General features: G+C 39.0%; 3 protein-coding genes across 8 annotated transcripts; 2 read left to right on the top strand and 1 right to left on the bottom strand.

Annotated features, from left to right (window-relative positions):
* The first annotated feature begins 850 nt into the window (after positions 1-850).
* On the top strand, positions 851-11591 carry Hip1 (Huntingtin interacting protein 1). 5 transcript variants are annotated; one of them, XM_065488161.1, is made up of 20 exons: positions 851-1084; positions 1418-1468; positions 4715-4778; positions 4931-5130; positions 5186-5343; positions 5408-5469; positions 5994-6268; positions 6321-6434; positions 6764-7008; positions 7064-7202; positions 7547-7631; positions 7683-7978; positions 8033-8213; positions 8562-8849; positions 9340-9587; positions 9772-10025; positions 10082-10311; positions 10595-10767; positions 10842-10877; positions 11054-11591. In XM_065488161.1, the coding sequence occupies exons 2-20, from the start codon at positions 1448-1450 to the stop codon at positions 11066-11068; spliced, it is 3084 nt and encodes a 1027-aa protein (XP_065344233.1). In that variant the 5' UTR covers positions 851-1084; positions 1418-1447; the 3' UTR covers positions 11069-11591. The 5 variants fall into 5 exon arrangements, with proteins under 5 accessions (XP_065344233.1, XP_065344230.1, XP_065344231.1 ...); XM_065488158.1 differs by lacking the exon at positions 1418-1468; XM_065488160.1 differs by lacking the exons at positions 851-1084; positions 1418-1468 and adding an exon at positions 3457-3718.
* A 557-nt stretch (positions 11592-12148) lies between these two features.
* LOC135942721 (uncharacterized) lies at positions 12149-13296 on the top strand. The gene is made up of 4 exons (XM_065488999.1): positions 12149-12283; positions 12349-12547; positions 12600-12788; positions 12849-13296. Exons 2-4 carry the CDS (start codon positions 12389-12391, stop codon positions 13263-13265), a joined length of 765 nt encoding a protein of 254 aa, XP_065345071.1. The 5' UTR covers positions 12149-12283; positions 12349-12388; the 3' UTR covers positions 13266-13296.
* A 322-nt stretch (positions 13297-13618) lies between these two features.
* On the bottom strand, positions 13619-19713 carry LOC135942720 (nonsense-mediated mRNA decay factor SMG7-like). 2 transcript variants are annotated; one of them, XM_065488998.1, is made up of 13 exons: positions 19582-19713; positions 18761-18809; positions 18477-18693; positions 17889-18010; positions 17683-17841; positions 17449-17631; positions 16607-16947; positions 16341-16487; positions 16028-16291; positions 15857-15972; positions 14452-14796; positions 14282-14395; positions 13619-14213 (listed from the first exon to the last, which is right to left on the bottom strand). In XM_065488998.1, exons 2-13 carry the CDS (start codon positions 18790-18792, stop codon positions 14139-14141), a joined length of 2115 nt encoding a protein of 704 aa, XP_065345070.1. In that variant the 5' UTR covers positions 18793-18809; positions 19582-19713; the 3' UTR covers positions 13619-14138. The 2 variants fall into 2 exon arrangements, with proteins under 2 accessions (XP_065345070.1, XP_065345069.1); XM_065488997.1 differs by having other exon boundaries at positions 14273-14395.
* Between the last annotated feature and the right edge of the window lie 140 nt (positions 19714-19853).

The raw sequence follows: 19853 nt of genomic DNA on the forward strand, positions 1-19853 counted from the left end.
GCTTTCTTTTGATAAAAAAATTAATTTAAGAAGCATTTTTAAATAAAAAACATTTGATTTTAAGATTCAATTTAAGAAAATAAATCTGTAGAGAGTGATAATGTTTGTACTGTCATTGATGAAACAATCATATAAAATTAAAAGCAGAAGAAAAATAACAAAGTTAATTAGTACCAAAATTTTCGTCTTTTTTAACGTCTGAAAAATTATAATATTATAAAAAATGCCACTTACAATGGGTGCTGATGCTGAGTCATTATTATTTTTTCCTTTTGGGTTAAATTAGAATAACAAAAAATGTGCAAATATTGGGAAAATTGCAAATTGTTTAGAATTTGTTCAAAACAACCCCTTCGTATCCTCTCTCTATCAGCTTATATGGAAAAGCTACAGTTTTCGACACCCTTACTTTTACATGGGATTCTCATAAGAACTGGTGAGATGTGTAACGCGGCAGAAACTGTAACTTTACCATACTTCGTCAAAGAAAAAATATAATATAAGACCTAAAAGACTTGAAATAAAAATCCAAGAAATATGAGATCCTCTCAATCACTCGTGGATTATCGCACCTCACTGTCAGACACAGGAAGTTTTAATTTACAGAGTTACATTATGCAATCTTAAATCGAATCCAAGAAATAGAGTCTATAGGAAGAAAGCGGAAGAGAAAAGAAGAAAGTAAAACGGGGAAAGGGATTACTCAGATTACTGCCACCGGCACCGGCTTTGTAGTTTCCAAGCAATCCGCAGGCGTCGCCACCGAAAAGGGCCAGCTGGCGTAAACATGTGCGTGGTGGGAGGTGGGGGATGCCTCGGGCGGCGGGGGGAGGGGAAACCAGCATTAACAGCAGCAGGCAGGCAGGCATATCGGCGGATGTCGAATTCGGACGTCGTCGCGCTTCTCCTCTGAGTTGTTTGACGCGGCGAACGAACCTCTGTTTTCCGGCCGAATTTCAAGCGGAAGTCGCATACGTCGGGCCGAATCGGCGGTGGGGGCATGTCTTCGATACAGCTGCCGAAAGTGCTGCAAAACCGCAAGACCAGCCTCGAACAGGAGCGCGAGAACTCGCAGAAATTCCAGGTTTGTTTTGTCTCGTCCGCCCACATCGCTCCACTTTGAACCATAATTCGACTTTGAGCTCGGTTAACCGGCCCAAAGTCATGAAACAACAGCAATTAGCGCCGAGACATTCAGTAACTCATGCACGACTTGAACCATTAATCACAATCAATTAATAATATCATTCAATTGAAAGCCAAATCATGACAACAACCAACTTGTCAGTCCTTAGATGGTCAAGATGATGATTCACTCTGTTTGTGAATTAACAGGGGAATCCCGCGATCGATTGAACTGCTTTTTTATAAATGTAGAGCTTGAAATTAACCTAGTCGTTTGTCTCTTTGCATTCAGGACCTTCTTGTGACTCACTCTCACTGAATAATGGTGGATAGACCTCGACAGGTATTTTTCGTATTTTTACGTGCTGTTCAAATCAAATTTTACGATCGACCCTTTTCTGCTCCGCTTGCGTTTTGTGGTTATTTCGCTTTAGTTTAGAACTCCACTAAATGTTTTATAGCTTCGCATTTTTTGTTTTGTTTTATAGCTGCTCTTAAAGTTATTTTAATGTAGTGTAGCGAAAATATTGCTGTCGACGGGGAACAAGGAAGTTAAAACAACTGCTGTAATCGCACAAACTTAAATTTTATTATTCCTCATAGGTGATATGCATGGGACAGTCTGATGGGAAAATATTTCAAGATAAAAAATATAAACATTAACATTCCTGTTTAAGTTTTTAGCAAGAATTTTAAGAAATTAAAAAAATGTTTAGGAAGATTCTGTTTGTCAACAAAGGTCCCCTCCTCCGATTTGTTTTTATTGGTCTAAGACCGTTCATATGGATAAAAATGCTTTTAAAAATATTTGATAATCTTAAATAACTAACATATTATCTGTTGAAAATCTGTCTCCAACTGTATGAAGTCGAACATAAATAATTTAAATTAAATATTGAATCAATTTGTTTTATTAGTTAAAAGTAAACAAATTAACTGCTTCAACGTTGTTCACTTTTTCCATTTAGACTAGTGGAAATTCAATAACAGTTCACTGAAAAAGGAAAATATGCCTGGTGTCTTTATCATAATGTTTTTCCTTTCAAAATGGTGGCTTAATTAATCTGGTATACTAAAACTTATAAAATAATAATAATAATAATTTATTGTTACCTCTAAATGATAATTAGTTTTTCCCTTTTACTGATAGCAGGTTGCACGCTAAATTAGTTGCCGTAATTCGACACAAAATAGAAATCAATTTTGCGGCTGAGTGAATTCAATAATTAGCGCGTGGCATCAGAATGCGGCACATCCATTAGGCGATTGCGGTTGTGCGGCAATTGAAAGGAAAGGAGTCGGTTTGGGCGGCCTGTTGCCCTACGCCTGCTGCACAATAACAATCCCAGCAATCTATATCTTTTTGCTGTTTGGGCGGGTTGTGCGCGTCTGCTCGCTCGCTCGCTGCCGTTTTGGCAGTGATTCACGATCGATAAACATTAGTGTCACTGGCAGTGAGGACAAAAAATACTGCGCTTCACTTATCTGTGCCGATAAAATCTCCACCGTGAGAAAAAGAAAACACGAGAGACGCATTAAATGGGAGCAAAATCGATGCTTGGGTGTCCATTACTCTAAATAATTAAAAAGAATATAAATATTTTCCAATGGAAGTTATGGTTGTATTTTCTTTTTCGCTTGATTTATTATCGCTGCTGGTAGTGCTGGTTTTAATCAGTTAATTATTATTAATATTATGAACAAGAATGGCAAGAAATGATTTTCTGCAAGCAAATACAATCTTAATGCTTAAAATTAAAAAAAGGTTTTATAAAACTGGCCGCCCTCTTTGTCCAGTGCTTGTTTGCTAACACAAAGGCCTGTTCCAAAAATTCGATCGACACTTTGACTATCAGAATTAAAAATAATATATTTTGACATTCAAATATCCTTTAAAATTCACTGGGTTTTGTATTTAATTTCCACTGCTGCTGTTTTAACTAGTCAATATTTCTTGCGTAAGGATTGCTAGACATGACTTTTTCAAAAACATATTTCTGAAATTTCGAACCGTAATAATTCCCTACGCTATCAACAATGTTATTGTAACCCATTTTGCTTTGAATCTATAAAACTGCATTAAATTAAAGTTAAAAGTTTTGTTTTTACCAGTAGACTGCATTTAAAAAAAATATATTTCTTATGTTTTTGGCAACCATTGGCTTCAAGAACATCTATAAAAATCTCTAATTTCAATCAACAAAATATTAAAGAAGCCTCGATTTCCTTGTGACGTCTATTGCTCCTTATCTTTTGAACTTACGTAAGTGCCGAGAGTGACTAACCAAATTTCAAAACCGTGAATCGAAATCTCGAGCCTCTCGTTGTCCGCGTCCGACTTCGGGCCACAGTGTCCGACGACTGCGTGCTGCCTGTGCTTGGCTCCTCCTTGTGAGCAATTACCGATAATCGCATTATCGGCGGGTCACGTGGCCTTATCATTCACACTCACCTGGGACAGCACGAGCAATCTGCCACTAAGGCTTCACTCGTTGGCCGTCCCGCCGGTCGTTTCTCGCCATTTGAGTGCCGTAGCTGCGATTTGCATGCCGTCATGACCACTGTCTCCGGCGTGGAACTCTATCAGCAGCAGGTAAAGTGTGAAAAAAAATACGCAACAACAAGCGGGCGAGCAGAAACGGTAGCGTCGAAATAATTGCTTCTCGCACCAGGCTGTTGAACTTTGAATGAGCTCTTCTAATTACTTGCCGCTTTCAAAATCTTTTTTGTGTCGGAGGAGGGTGAATTTTTAAGTTGAATGGGATTTAAAGTGGACTCTAGAGTAAATTCTGTAATTTTCTTATGTTATTTGAACTTGAAATATTTAATTAAATTAGAAAGAAAGGGAAGAAATTCACGACCAGGTAATTTGGTGAATTGAAATTTACGTAATGACTTAGTCCTGCGTGGATTTACTCAATTTATTTCCTCCTACGATTCCCAAATTGTCCTGAGTAAATCCATGCAGAGTTAGGCCGTAGGCCATTGCACAAATTTCAAATCATTTGTTTAGCAATAAATTGTTAACACGATTTACAATTATTAGTCAGTCCCAAAAGCTTGAAATAAAGATATTTATTTAATTTTTTCCGTAGTTGAAATCTTCTCGTATTGACTTTTATTTATAATCAATTTCTATCAATCTCATATTCCATATCAAACTAATTAAAACTACTGATTTGCGATGCAACAGCTGTTGACCGTGATTACCTTACGTCAGTTACTACATTTTCGTTATCATGCCTGTTACGCACATATGTGTAGACTGGTAACGTTTGTATGTATGTATGTATTGAGCTATTTCGTTGTTTACTTTCCCTTTATCTTTTTACTTTGGATTATCCGTGAGTAGACGATATTAAAAACAGGCCTCCACTTTTGTTTTGTTTCGATCCTTTTCGTTTTTTAAGTAATTTTCTCGAGCAGCGTGCGCCTCCTGCTGTAATTATGACGCTCGCTTAGTTAAATTTCCGAATGGGTGGCTGCCGCTGCCGGCAGAGCAAATAATGCGGGAAGACTTCCGGCCCGGCTCTGGCAACGACCGCCTCTCTTTTTGCCCTGACATTAATTAGCGAATCGCATTTTTCAGGCGTTGAGCATCAGCAAAGCTGTCAACCAAATTGAACAACCCATCAAGGAGAAGCATGTGCGCAGTATCCTTTCAAATCAACAATTTTTATGTTATCTAACTCGTACTTTCTCGTCGGTCTCTTGCATAAGCGCAAAGTGTCATAATTTATTTCGCTTCAATCAAGTGTCAGCCTCTTGGCAGGCTTCCCTGATCAATTTCCTTGACCTTGGCCAGGCACCATCATCGGAACATTCCACGAGAAGGGGGCCAACTTGTTTTGGAGCGTTGGCCTCCGGATGCCGGTTGAGGACAATCCCATTGTAGCCTGGAAGTTTTGTCATCTGCTGCACAAAGTGTTGCGCGAGGGGCACCAAAATGTGCTCCTCCAGTCGCAAAAGTACAAAAGCAAACTCAACGACTTCGGCAAACTATGGGTACTAACCGTCAGCTTGGTATAAGGCTTTGCCTAACTCTTGATCGTCGTTTCAGGGTCACTTGAGGGAAGGTTACGGCACTCTGATTAGCCGGTACTGCACCCTACTCATCACCAAATTGAAGTTTCACCAGCAAAACCCAAAATTCCCCGGTAACCTGCAGGTCACTCCAGACGAGCTTATGAACTTTGGCGAAAATGATATCAATAATTAGTATGTTGTTACTATTAATTTTTCCAAGCACATAGACACTATTATATTTGTATTTATGTTTTAGTTTCCAAATGGCTGTTGAAATGTTTGAGTATCTGGACGACATCCTTGCCTTGCAAAATGCCAGTAAGTGTATTTATTATTCAGCTTATTCAAGGTTTGGCTAAACACTTATATTTTTGATAACCGCTCTTTTAGCACCAGTGGTTGGAATAAGTTCAATCGCAAATCGTTCTTTTAGCAGTTTAAAAATATTTTAAACGTTTCCGTTTTGAGCATGCATGTTAGACGTTAAAAACACTTTTAAAATGAAATTGCCAATTTTTCCCACCTTGCTTCAAGTCAGAATTTTCCGATTTATGCATAATCTTGCGTAAGTTTTCTTGTCAAATCTTTGGAACATAAAATAATTTTTGAAATTAAATAACCAGTTTCTTTGCTGTTTTAAAATGAATTTTAATATCCAAACTTTCATCTTTAACATTTTTGTTTTTCTTTTGGTAAAGATAGGTCAAAATTTTAAACAGTCCACTATTTAGCTTAAACTGGAATTTTCTTGCCGCAGACAATATCAAACGGTCAAAACTGCAAACCCTACTTGAATTTCTCCATTTAGGCAATTTTAAAATTAAAAAAATTTTGTGGTACAGTTTTCGGTTCTCTGGACATGTCCCGTTCGAACTCGATGACCAGCTCTGGTCAGTGCCGCCTGGCTCCGCTCGTGCCCTGCATTCAGGACAGTTCTCCGCTGTACGACTACTGCGTCAAGATGCTTTTCAAGTTGCACGCCAGCTTGCCAGCAGACGTCGTCAGCGGCCACCGAGAGCGCTTTTTGAAAATCTTCGGCGAGCTCAAGCAATTCTACATTAACGCATCCAACCTCCAATACTTCAAGAACCTCATCCAGATTCCATTGTTGCCTGATGTAAATCCATTTTTAAACATTATATTTACATTTTTTTAACTTGTTTGCTCAGGAATTGCAGTGGCCTATTTGCTCACTGGGTCCCAATAACACCGCTAAGTTGGAAACAGGGGGCCCGAGTGACCACAAAGGAGATTTAGCCGTCTTTTCACCTCCACTCACTGAGGTCTTTTTTTAAACGCCAGAAATTTGTCCCTTTAGCAGCTGGAAATGTGCGAAAACCACGCCCGTTGAGCTACTTGAGCATTTCGAGTTATTTAACCAGCCACCTTTTGCCATATCTGACATTGGGCAGCCAGCAATAATATTTTAGAAGCACTCACTGAGTTGATTCAATTCTAAAAAGTCAATAAACCGTGAGAGATGTTTGGAACATGGGGCCGAATAATCAACAGTCAAAGGATTATCATTAAAATATAAAATGGATTAAATGAATTCGTTGCGATTTGGTTTGTGCAGTACTTCCTTAACACATTATTTGTTGAAATTTTGCAGAGCCCGCCAAATTTCCTATTGCAATCGGATTTGCGGACCTACGTGACTCCCGTGGTGGTGATGCCAGAGGAGAATCTGCAACCAGACCACCAGGACTCAATTGAGACGGCGAGCTTTTTTGAAGCGGCCGACCTTGTCGACTTGACACCAGTTCAGCCTCCGCCGCCAGTGCCTCCACAGAATGGAAGAAGGAGCTCGCCATCGCCGCCGGCTATTCCGCCTCTGCCCGACATTGTTGCACAAAGGTACTGATTATTCTTTACCCTAATTTTCTGAATGGAAGGCTAATTTTGTGAGCAGGGATCAACTCATCCAGCAGTTGCAAGCTGAAATCTTAAGGCTTAAGGGAGAAATTCAAAAGCTGCTTGCTCAGCACGAGGAGATTTATTCTCAGCTGCAGGATCAAATCGTAGATCTGGAGACTAAGTTGGCACAGAAAGTAAGTCGTTGTCTTTTTTATATTTATTTTGCAATTTCATTATCACTTAAAGATTGCGTTTATCTGAAAACTAAAATGCTATTTTGGGAATGGTAAACAACAATTATTAAAAATTTACATCTCGATAAATCGGCTATTTATTTATTTATTTTTTGCTGTCAATGTTTTTCAATAATTGTGGCCAAGTGGGATCCCTGTTTTTAAAATTATTAAACAAAACTAATTTTAAATGTTTAGAGTTAAAAAAGCACGAGAGTGATTGTGCAATTTACACCCTTTCGGAAAACCAAAAACCCTCTTCTGGTTTGTACAATTTTAAAAAATTAACTCATTTTGATCCTCAGGAAAGTGAACTTACTCAAGAGAGGCAAACAAAAGAGGAGCTCCTGGTCAAGGCTGAAGCTGCTTCAGCCGCAGAAGAAGTGCAGAGTACGTTTTTATTTCCATTGCAATTTGTGTATTTTATTTGGTTTAATTTAGGAAAAGCCAAGGAAAAGGAGGAAAAGTTTCAGAAGTTAAAAGATGTTTACGGAAATCTGCGCAAGGAGCATATAACTCTGTTGAGACAGAAAGCTGACGTGGAAAAACAGCTAAACGTGTCACGCCAGAAAGCGGACGCACTTCTGAAAACCCAAACCACCGCTGAGGAAAAGCTTCAAGCTCTGCTGAGCGAGAGGAGCACCCTTGAAGAAGGGCTGCAGCAAACCGCCACTGAGAAAGACTCCGCCATCGCTGAGTTGGAGAAAGCAAAAGAGCAGGCAGTGGCACAAACAACGGTAATCAGACTCTAGGAAAATCAGGTTTGTTTTTTAATTAACAAAACTTAACAGGCTGTGCAGAGCAGACTGGATAGGATCTTGAACGAGAAGAGCAATTTGGAGTCTGAGCTGCATGACTTGCTGGCGCAAAAGCTGGAGGCAGAGGAGAAACTGGAAGAATCTGATCACATTTCCAAACAAGTGCAGAGCAACCTGAAAGCCGAGTCTGAGCTGAAGATGTTGGCTCTTTTAGGTAAGTTAAAATCCTTAACTCAATATGACAGTGTGGAGGTGAAAAATTGTCAAGGAATGTCATTTTTTACAGCTATTAACGCTAAAAACCACCTCAAATATAATTATCCACAATTAAGAGCTTTTTATTGAGATGTCACTTTATTGCTGTCGTTTATGCCACTTTTTATTACAGGTTCTAAGCATTAATTTTAAATTTCGGTTAAATATTTAATGAGATCAATTTTAATCAACTTTTTTAACAACTTGGGAATCCAATCTTTCAATTTGCACATTTTTTCTGCTAAAAAATATTCGTTTTAAAAAGATACCCGTGCTTTTTTGCAATTCATTTTTAATTTTTTTCCAGAGAGTGTGGTAAAGCAGGCAGAGAAGATGCTGCAAAACGCCGTGAGCGAAATGGACAATCCCGCTCTGGCAGCCGTCACCTGCTCATCAGACTACCTAAAATGCCTCTGCGGACCAGCTGACAAGACTCTGGAGCAACTGGGACCGACGCTGGATAAGTATAGGGCAGACCAGGAGGGAATCGACGAGCTCGCCAACACAGTCACGCAAGCGGCGCACAATCTGAGCTGGTTGCTGCTGCACGGAAAGGCCGTCTCGCAGACATCCACCGATATCGAAATCGGAGACAGTGAGTCTTGAATTTCTATACTCTTGCATGACATGAACAGTTGTGCTAAACTGGTATTTAATAGGCATCATTTGACTTCTTCAAAATATCACAGGAGCTTTAGAGAGAGCGTTGAATTTATAGAATTTTTGAGCAAAATCATTGGTCAATTTTATGGAATTCTACAGTTAAACTGATTTACAGAGCTTTAAGGACGCTCAAAAATTTCAAAACTGATATAAAAGCAGCTTAATTTAGAATTGAATTCAGTGAAAGACCAAAAAATAAAATGGTTTCTTCCTGGCTCTGTAATTTTTCTTTCCTATATCGATTAAATAAAAAAGAGTACAAAAGCACACCCCGCCTCTGTCACAAATTTAGCTTAATTTCATTTTTTATTTTCTCGAACCATTTTCAATCCCGCTCCTGATTATCATTTTTTTAAAATGAATTTTGGATTATGAATTTTTAATGAACTTTCTTGTTACCATAGGATACTTTATCATTTTAGATATGCTGGAGCAATGCAAGTTTATCGGCAACGGCGCTTTGCAACTGATGGGTTTGTTGAAGAGTAAGGACACGTGGGGAGGTGTGAGTGAAGCCCTCTCCGCGGTCCGTTCCCAAGTGCAGTCTCTGGGAACTTTAGCAGAGCGCTTGGAAGGCAGGGGCACGCCTCTGGACACAGCTGGTGATCTCTTGGAAAGCGAGCTTGAGTCCATGGAGAAGGCAATCGACGAGGCTGCCTCCAAGATTGAGGTGATTTCATTTGAATTCGTTTTGTATGATGTTTGAATGAAAAATATCATCTCTAAATGAAATAAGAAATTGGTCCAAAATATGGACAGTACTGAATGAATTCTGTATAGTTTTTTAATCTTTTAATATCTTAAAAATAGTTTCAATGTGATTTTATCGTATTAATTTAATTAATTGTCTTTAGGAAATGCTATCTAAATCAAAAGCTGCCGATTCCGGCATAAAACTGGAGGTGAACAGCAAAATCTTGGACGCCTGCACTGCCCTGATGGCCGCAATCCGAGAATTGGTCATCAAGTCGAGAACCCTGCAAGAGGAAATCGTTGGGCAGAGCAAGGGTTCTGCCTCTGTCAAGGAATTCTACAAGCGAAATAGCCAATGGACCGAGGGCCTCATCTCAGCAGCAAAATCCGTGGCGATTGGCGCCCACTTTTTAGTGTAAGTGATTAAAACGTTTTTGACGTTCATTCTAAATCCAAATTGTGCATTTTTAGGGAAGCTGCAAATGAGGCCGTGACCAAGGGAGGAAAGCTAGAGCTGCTGGTCGTTGCCTCACAGCAGATCGCAGCCGGAACAGCACAACTTGTGGTCGCCAGCAGGGTAAAAGCAGACAGAAAGAGCGGAAACTTGGACAAATTGTCGCAGGCCTCAAGAGGAGTATCGACCGCCACTGGCGCTGTCGTTGCCGCTGCCAAAGCTTGCAGAAACATGGTTGAAAATGCAGGTGTGTAGAGCAATAATTTTTAAGAATTTAAACCTATTTGTTTAAACCAAAATCGCTACTCAGTTTTAAAAATTTAGGTTTTACAAGAGGTGTTAATTGTTCTATTTAAACTGCTCAGCTCTGCTGAGAAGTAAACTCTAAGGATGTTTTTTTTAGTTTGTTGGTATGTGAGATCAGTAGAGGACATTTGGAATTCATAAACATCCTTGTGGAACTTAAAACAGTCGATTTGCTCTGCCAAATGAAAAATAATCAACATGAGAGTAAATTAAAATTGTTTCAGACGCATTGGACGTGTCGGGCCTGACGCTGCACGCGGCCAAGAGGCTCGAGATGGACTCACAGGTGCGCGTTTTGGAGCTTGAATCTTCACTTCAGCAGGAGAGGATGCGTCTGGCGGCCCTGCGGAGGCACCACTACCAGCTGGCAGGAGAGGCAGAAGGCTGGGAGAAAAAGGTGAGCATTCTTAGTTGACTCGCACTGTCTCACCAGCACTGTGTTAATTAAATTTTATTGGTGCCCTCCTGGAGTTACACGATTTTAGCACTGATTGGTCTCAGACCCCGGTTCGTACCCTCTCAATCCAATTAGATTAAATTGTTTGCTCGTTTGATTTCATTTTTGGTATATTTTCGTCATTTTAATTTGTAGGAGGTTTTAATATGACGTGATGTACTGTAGCAAGTATAGATTTTCGCGACATTACGTTGAATTTTCTTTAATTCATATAAAATTTTGACAGGACATCCCGGAGTAGCGGTTTTTAGCAACATTGCAGCAAAGGGAACATCTGTTGGTCAGCGGAATGATTTATATATAAACCAGAGGTTCACATAAGTGTTGTGAAACACCAAATTGTATTTCAAAAACAATAGATGTAGAAAGTGCCATGAAACTTGTAGAGAAAAGTGATCAATCGTAGTTGCAATTTGACTGACTAAAGAGAACTTTCTTGTATTTGGGCTCTCTCCTCTCTCCATTTATTGCTAGATCAATATTTCACAGATCTAACAAAAACGCTAATTGTTCTTTAGCTCTTTATATCATTGCTTTTATACTGATATATTTGTTACCAAAGTTTTTTCCAGATATTATTGCATTCATTTTCTTTCCGGAGAGCTAGATTATAGTTTTATCTTTATATTTTAGGTTTATTTATCTCGCTGGAAAGTGATAAACCCTCTTTAGAAATTCATCATGTAAACTAAACATTTTACTTCACTTTATCTACGCCGATTAAATGTAACTTTGTGTAAAATAAAGATCAATATTTACATTCATTTTTTATTATATTTCATTAAATTGTTTTGTTACCACCAATAAAATAACTAGAAAATATCTCAAACTTTATTGGCATAATAAACCAGCACAATTTTAGAGGAATTCTAATAGATTTTGAAAACACTGATACAAAAAATTCACGCTAAAATGTCCAGTGGGTAAACAAGTTAATTCCTTTAATTTGTTTGAAATGTATGAAAGTTATCCAATGACCTTCAACCGTTGAAAATTCATGCTCAAGTCCAGATAGTAAAAGAATATAAATTTAGAAAATATATTATCACGTGTTCACCTCTGAGCAATAAACTTTTTCTGCAGTAACCAGTAATTTTTATATATCAAATAATTCAAAATAGATAATAATGCCAATCTCTTCTGGAAAAATCGGACATTTTTTTCATGTTTACATACATATTTTCGGTAAAAATTGGTCAACACAACGGAAAAATTGTGCGAACCCTGATTTAACCACGAAATAATATTAAAGGGAAGAAATATTAATTTTGCCGCGCTTGACGAACTCAAGAAGTGTCACGTGACCATTACCAAAACAGCTGGATTAGTAAACATAACACCGCACTCTCTTCCTGACAATCTCCCTGTGAATTATTATTGCTATTAACCCTTTAAAATTTTTTGTGTATTTGAATACCAATTAATATACTTTAAAAAATTTTCATCCCTACCAGTGGTAAGCATAAAGTGTGATTCATATTTTTAAATCAAACTTAATACTTTTTAATTTGAAATTTTCAGTCAATTTCAAATTATTAGATAATTTTGGTTCCTATGAAAGATGATTATCGAAGACCAGTGGGTCCATTTCCAATCCAAGGAGCTTGTGGATTTCAGTTTCAAGTACAGCTTCAATGAAAAACATTTATTTTTCATTACTGATCTAAAAAATATTTACTCCGCGTCAGTCCGGAAAGGAAACCTAGCCTCAACATGTCCAGTAAGAATATTATATTTTTAGCAATGTCATGTGTTTAAATGACAAGTTCTAGGGATTGGAAGGAACTGACGAGTGCTTGCTGGAGACGATATTTGACAAAGTAGCCGATCAAGATGCCAGAGCCAGTTTCAAATCGTCCTCCTCAGGACAGTACTCCCTCGAAATTACTAGTCAGATAAAAGGCAGCGTTGAGAAAACCACCTTCCGGCTTGGACAGTTCAATGAGCTAGGTGTTGAAGGGGTGCGTTCTCAAATTGTCGAAATTTTAACAATTAAATGAAGCAAAGTTTCTCCTTAATAGATACACTTCCACTTGATAGCACCGTTGATTCACATGCAAGCCGAGATGGCAGCCAGGGAAAAACGGCTGCTGGAAATAGTTTCTCAAAAGGATGTAGCCATCGCTGAGTACAAAACTTCTGGAGCCACAATTCTGGCTTCAATCGACACATCTCCTTTTTCTGAGGTGCAACTCGAATCTGCCTCTGCTTCCTACTCGAGTCTGAACGAAGCTCTTGAACGGTCTGGCTTGTTGTATAGCAAATCCGTCACGAGAACAAAAGTGAAATCGGAAAGTGTAGCACCCGGAGTGGCTCCAAAAAGGACTCGGACAAAATACAATGAAGCCGCAGTGCAACAGCAAGAGCAAATTCTGTCGTCTGTGATAGAGGGCACGTCGAGAATCGTGCCCAAGAGGAAAACTAAAGCGAGAATATGAAATAAAGTAGCAGTGAACGTTGGTTAAATAATATCCTTAATTTTCATTACCAAATGTGGGTATTTTCTCAGAAATTTAGGTATTGTTTTTGGTCTCACCTGAGAAATTTTCTGGTATTGTTCTGCTACCAATCTTAAGAAATTATTAAATCTGATTCATATTTGGCTATTTCAGCATTTTCAGACAGATCAAAGCAATTAAAAATCAATCATTTCTCAACCTTTGGATTTTGACAATTTTCACCAATCAAATGAATTCAGATTTCAAGAATACTATAAAATATTTACAACCAATGACCAATTTAATTACAAAAATTGAGTTTAGACACTGTAAATGAAATAAAACAATTGAAGTATTTAAGCAACTAGGTAAAAGGGATTTATTGTGACAAGTGATTAAAGTTTATAGCCCAGTGGTGGTGAACATCCAGTTAGCTCTTCACATTATGTTTCAGCAATAATTTGAAAGGCCTTTCTGAGCATTCAAGTCAAAGTTTCTGAAAGTGCACTAATCCTACAGAAAATACAAGGTCTAATCCAATATACATGATAGTAACGAAACGCTGACTTACATTTTACACATTGCGATAGCGGTCATGTCTAAAATGTAAGCTTGTCTGCAACTCCGGCAAGCGGAGCTCGATTGATTGATTGATCAAGAGTGTGACAGAATTCCCGGGTTGGCAGAGTGTTAAATATTGAAGGGTAGATTATTGTGGCTTCTACCCATGCTAGCGCTTCTTTTATCCTCCCGTCAGGCATTTGATTCGGTTGGTCTCCTTTGAGGCGTACGTGTTAATCCTTGGTGGAGGTGAGGTCTGCAGCAGCGGTCACTTTAGATTTTGGAGCCTGTTTCCTCCTGACATTCCACGTCTCAGGTACCGCCTTCGCGCTGTTGTTTTTGCTGCTCCAACAGTCTGTTCAAGGCAGGAGATGGACGCCACAAAGACTGTAAAATACATTTCGATTTTAGCCACTTGAACTCTTTACAAAGAATTCATATAATACAATTTTTACCAGCTCATCAGGAAGCACGGCAGACTTCCAAGGCTGATCTTTCTTAGCATCTGCCTCTCTTTCATTGACACACCACGAAGGAGGAAAACTGAAAAGCGAGGTGCCAAAATTTTCCTAAAACAGTAAAGACAAAATGAATAATTTCAACGCCAATAAAATCAAGAGCATACCTTGCAGGAGCCGACGACTTGCTCCTGTTGCGGAGCGTCTGCAGGCGTTTGGCCTCCCCACATCTTGTACTCACGGATTTTCTGGTTTCCCAATTGAGGGTAGCAGCTGTCGCTGACGCTTTTGCCAAACAGAGACATTTCGTTTGTCTGGGCTGTTTTCGGGCCCATGTTCCAACGATTGGCAGGAGGAAGGTCGGTGACCTGTCTTCCTCGCAGGATGGCCTGCATGGCCACGTTTTGGTTGGTGCGGCCAAGCATCGGCACCTCGATTATCTTCTCCTTCTCAAGCGACCTTGAATTCCACAAGTCGTCTTCTCCACTTGTCTGAAGGGAACTATCAGGGCACTGCGAAAGAAGAGGTTGATCTTGTATTTTTTTAATGTGGCATGAATGGTATGATATGAGGCCAAAAAATACTCTTTTTCAAAAGCATGTGATTCACCGAGAATAAATACTACACGCGTATTCTAAAAGCTAATGCCATTAAAAAAACTGTTGCACTTTTGTCTACAAAAAATATAAATAAAATCTAAATTTGGAAATTAAATTAATCTAACGATTGCTATTAAAAGGCAATAATTTGGCCTGAATATCTGTCAATAAGCTCAAAACTGTTCAGGAAAGTGTTAAATAATATACATCAATCGATTTGTCTTCTCAAATAGTCAAAATTAGCAAATCATGAAGGTTGAACGAATTTTGGCTTGAAAAAACTGTGTAAAAGAACATCCCATGTGAAATGCAATATAAGGATTTAATCCGCTCTGAGATCTATTACTTGCTGACACCGTTGAATTACATAAAAATCCCTGGTGGTCTAATTTGCATTTTTAAATAAGTTATTGTATTGCATAATTGAGTGATAAATTGTAACATCTAGTCATCTAGGGCTGCAAGTTTCGTTTTTATTTAATTTACCTGTTTACCTAGAAAATTACACGGTTTGACGTTTTTACAGACATCATTTTAAGTTCAACTTTTTTATTGCTATGGGCCATGGGCCAGCAGGGCAACTTTGCCCCATAATAATTGCTCACATTCAAAACCAAAATATTAGACCAATTATAAGGTGGATTTGGTCAATCTTGGAAGGTAAATGATGTACTTTCTGAATTTTTGGATACCTTGACAAAAAAAGTTGCGAATTGAGACAGATCATTGACGGCCTCTATCATTTAAGTGAATTATCTGTAGCCATCTGTAAAGATGGGCGTAGATTTATAACTTTCTTTCCATAAGCCTATCGAATCTTTCCGCATTTAAGCTGCAAAAAACGTCAAAAAATTCTAAGTTTGAGCGACAAAAAGTATTGAATTAAAATACCATAGCCCAGAACAGATCTCTATAGAGTGAAATTTCTTCAAAAAACGCACTACCTAACCAAGATAAATAAAAATATGCTTACATTGATACTTCCTCTGCTTCCAGAGCTATCTGGCGTTGATTTCCCTGTTTCCCAGGAATTGCCATCAGAGTGAACAGGAGAGGTTGCAGATGAGCCATTCAGTAACGTGTATGAGTCTGAAAAAGGTGATTTACATTACTTATGATTATTATGAAATTGAAAATTCCTTACCAGGAATTGATTGCTGGGATACACTCAAATCTTTCATGCTTCGGAGGATGAATTGCTCGTGGACAACCGAGGCGTTCTGCCCAGTGTTTGAGTCTGGGAAGAGTTTGACCAAGGACTCGCCCACTTTGAGCAGGGATGCGCATCTGATCTTTGGTATCTCGAGCTCATTGGTTTGAACATTGGAAAACTTCAGCTTCAAAAGATAATCTTTGAGAGGAAGAAACCCTTGGATATCTTTGTCTTCTGGCAGAGCCAGTCCAGAGACTACAAGCAAATTATTAGATCCGGGAATATAATATATGCATCAACATACAATCTGCGTCCATTTCAGCGCTGTTCACAATTTTGCTGAGTCTGTCGAGCATATAACACAGACCCGGCAGGATCTGCTTTTTCTCCACCAGCCCTGGCATCTCGAGGAGAGAAGGCCATAGAGTAATCCACTCAAAAGTGAGTTTCACTGCAAAATTTACTCAGATTTAAAGGACATTTTGGTGAAAAAAAATACAAATTTTATATAAAGCAAAAATATTCATTGATACACATCATGTCCCTCAAGACATTATTAGAATAAATTACCTGAGGGCATTGGTGCGTAATCAAGCAATTCACTGTCTTCGGTAAACGTGTAAATTGGCAGCAAGCAAGCACTGAGAATAGTGCCAATCAGATCCAAAATCAATTCCTTCTGTTTCTCCTTTGCTGTTTTCAGCATGTAGATGTTTATGACCAGCATCTGGACAAGTTTCCATTCGCTGAAGATCTTAATGGCAACCAATGTTGTCAAAGTTTGGCCCATTATTTCAATCAATGGCTTGGCTTCAGTGATATTTCCCTGGCACTTCAGCAGTGCGTGGAACTTCAAGAAAATGGACACGAGCTCCGCACTGCTTAGACAGTCTTTCCCATCAAGAGGAATTCTGGAAATATTATCTGATGAGTAAAAACTAAAAAAATACTTTTAAAACAGGTGGTGATTTTCTAATTATGTTAAAAAATGGCTGTGGAATTTAGCCCCATAAAAAGTCAAATTCTGAGGTTGATGCCATTATTAAAATAAAAATTAACAACCGCCCACCATACATTCTAGCGTCGTAAATAATTTTCGAGCTTGTTAAAACATTGACAAGAATAAAATACAATTTTAACTAAGGAGGGCTCGTAAATTGTAAAAGTGACAGGAAATGTGTCCTCGTAGACTGAAAAAATCTGCTAACAGTCAACAATCAACTCTAATTTCACGGCTCTTCGAAAAATAAATATTTGTCAGGCAAACAACACAACAAACAAGTAGTTATACTTTGTCCTCGTTGTTAAACGTTTCTACCGAATTCTATTGATTAAACTAACCTCAAAAGTTAACCTTTACTCAAGACACAGTAAAATATGAACTAGAGAATCTAATTAAAAATCAAACTCACTTTGCAGAAGCACACCGCGACAGGGTTTTGTCCAAATTCTGAGCAGCAACGGGGAAGGGGTGCTGAACCGCGATGGATCGAACACCGTGGAAAACGGCAGACAGATTGTCACCTTTATTTACAGCAAGAAGGGCAAGCTGGTTGTAAGGATGGCCACACATCGGTGACAGTGTGACGGCATGCCTGCGAAACAAATTTATGACGCTTGCTTGCCAAGCAAAAATTGGGGCTTACTTGTAGTAGATCTCAGCCTGTTTCAGGGAATTGCGGTACCTGGCGATGTCACCCAGGTGGACCAGGAAGTGCTGGCAAATATAGTGCAGAGACTTTTTTTCCGCCCCGGCTGGAGGGTACCGCTTTTCTGGCCACGACAGTCCGAAGGTTGAATCCTCCCTTAAGAGTTTATTAGGTTTAAAGATATAAAATAGAGAAAAATGTACCTTCGAAAAGGCAGGTCTAGTTTGAACTGAGTGCAAACGTCTCCTAGCAGCGACACATAAAAGCCAGATGTCGAGTCGAGAAACCATATTAGCAAATTCTGCGCTTCACTGCACCTCGGGTTCTAAGGGAAATAAATTAAGTTTAAAAATTCGTATAGTTAAAAGAAATTGATGTTGGAAAAATTCAATTTCCTAGGGTCAGCTTATAATTCTGAAAATCAGAATGGCGTTGGAATTTTTGGAATGGGCCGACGCGTTAGTCGTCAAGCTCTGGACAAAGTGAGCGGCCGAGTTGTGACGTCATCAGTGTCATGGACGCTCATGTTTCTATTGTTCCTTGGCGATTCTTTGATTTACAAAGCTTGGGAAAAAAGTAAATCCAGCAATCAATCCAATATTGACGAATCTTTTCCGCCCTCAGCAGTAAAGACGTCACAATATATGCCACAGCCCTTTATTTCAGCACTGATTGACTGCTAACGCGGATAGATTTTAAAAAATTCAGCAACACTTATGATTTCCAAAATTGTCCAGAATTATGATTCGCAAAAAAAAAACTTAACACTAATTTCCTTTAAGGCGACTAACGTTTTTGTCCTTGGCGTATCCCTGCAGGGCTGAAATAAATTTCCTGTGGCCATAGTTCCACAAGTCCTGCTCCAACTTCTGGTCGAGCGCGTACTCGAGTTCTAACAGCAAGACCTGCCGGTAGAGCTCGATCGCCTTCTGCTGGACGTCCCAGATAGTCGGAGAGTCCAACAAGTCCTCCACATTCTGCAGCTGGCTTTTCAGCTGCTCAACACGCCTGCAACCGGACATTTTGTTACGACCCTGACCACGTGGGGTTGGGGGTGATGCCACCAAGGACTTACCTGAGCGCCTGGACGACGGCCTCAAGTACCATCGAGACTGGAGAAAATGCTGGAAATAATTAAGAGATCATTTCAGGCTGAAAAACAACACAATGGCGGGAGTCGAAAAATAAAGTCAACTTAAAATACTCTTTTACTTATGCAATTAAAATAAATTGATAAATATTGCCTTACTCAACTAGTAGATAAAATTCAGGTATATCATCGTAAATATTTCAAAAAATTAAAAACATCGTGAATGATGTTTGATGCCTTACAACAGCAGTTTCATTATTTTGAAATGAAGCTCCCCTAATGGCCGCCAAAGGGGGTGTAAAGTGCAGTGAGTGGGAGGAATGCACCTGATAATACAACACAATATTATATCCCCTCATATATTATATGATGCCTCAACACGTGTGCAGCATCATTTTCCATTTCCAATCTGTTATGGCTTCAATACAACGTGGTGCATAACGAACACAAACAACATAGGATATGCAGCACACAATAACAACCGAATTGCGCAATTATTGTGTAGCGAGTGTTACTGTATCACATGCATAAGCTATTATGACTGTTTAGATTTTTCTTCTCAATCCATAAATAGAAATTTACGCAACTCCACGATCATTTTGAAGGCTCAAACGCGTCCGACAATCAGAATGTGAATTATAAATTATTGCATTGTATGTATTGCTCGTCTTGATCCCGAGGTCAACGCGATAAAGCACAAGTCATGAAAGTTACACAAGTCGCTTTCTTATAAACGCGAATCCATCATTTCTAAAGCTACTTTGATGACTTGAGAATTTGTGTATAATTAAGCTGACTCGACTTACCCTCTTTTGTAACGAAGCAACATCAAAACCGTCCAAATTCACGTCCTTATCGGCAGGGGACCAAATTTCAAGTGCCAGCTGTTGTGGAGGAACTGGTAGATTCAGATTCGGTAGATTCTCTAATGGTGTTAATGCAGTGCTGCTAGTGCGCATGCGTTGCAAAGACGGCAAGGTGAGAAACTAGAGGAGAGTTGGAAAAGAAGTACCTTGCGCTAGTACCATCACTTACATTTTGCTTCCGTTTAACTTCAATGAAATGAGAATTTTACAAT

This window comes from Cloeon dipterum, chromosome 4 (genome assembly GCF_949628265.1).
Source record: "Cloeon dipterum chromosome 4, ieCloDipt1.1, whole genome shotgun sequence".
NCBI lineage: Eukaryota > Metazoa > Arthropoda > Insecta > Ephemeroptera > Baetidae > Cloeon > Cloeon dipterum.

Bases quoted from the DNA above. Each gene is read 5' to 3' on its own strand.
- Hip1 (XM_065488158.1), top strand. From the start codon at position 1,001: ATGTCTTCGATACAGCTGCCGAAAGTGCTGCAAAACCGCAAGACCAGC. The intron at 6,269-6,320 runs GTAAATCCATTT...TTGTTTGCTCAG, and splicing joins AGATTCCATTGTTGCCTGAT to GAATTGCAGTGGCCTATTTG. The intron at 7,632-7,682 runs GTACGTTTTTAT...GGTTTAATTTAG, and splicing joins AGCCGCAGAAGAAGTGCAGA to GAAAAGCCAAGGAAAAGGAG.
- LOC135942721 (XM_065488999.1), top strand. From the start codon at position 12,389: ATGATTATCGAAGACCAGTGGGTCCATTTCCAATCCAAGGAGCTTGTG. The intron at 12,548-12,599 runs GTAAGAATATTA...GACAAGTTCTAG, and splicing joins ACCTAGCCTCAACATGTCCA to GGATTGGAAGGAACTGACGA. The intron at 12,789-12,848 runs GTGCGTTCTCAA...TCTCCTTAATAG, and splicing joins ATGAGCTAGGTGTTGAAGGG to ATACACTTCCACTTGATAGC.
- LOC135942720 (XM_065488997.1), bottom strand. From the start codon at position 18,792: ATGGTACTTGAGGCCGTCGTCCAGGCGCTCAG. The intron at 16,488-16,606 runs GTAATTTATTCT...TAAATTTTGCAG, and splicing joins TTACGCACCAATGCCCTCAG to TGAAACTCACTTTTGAGTGG. The intron at 16,292-16,340 runs GTATGTTGATGC...ATTTGCTTGTAG, and splicing joins CGCTGAAATGGACGCAGATT to TCTCTGGACTGGCTCTGCCA.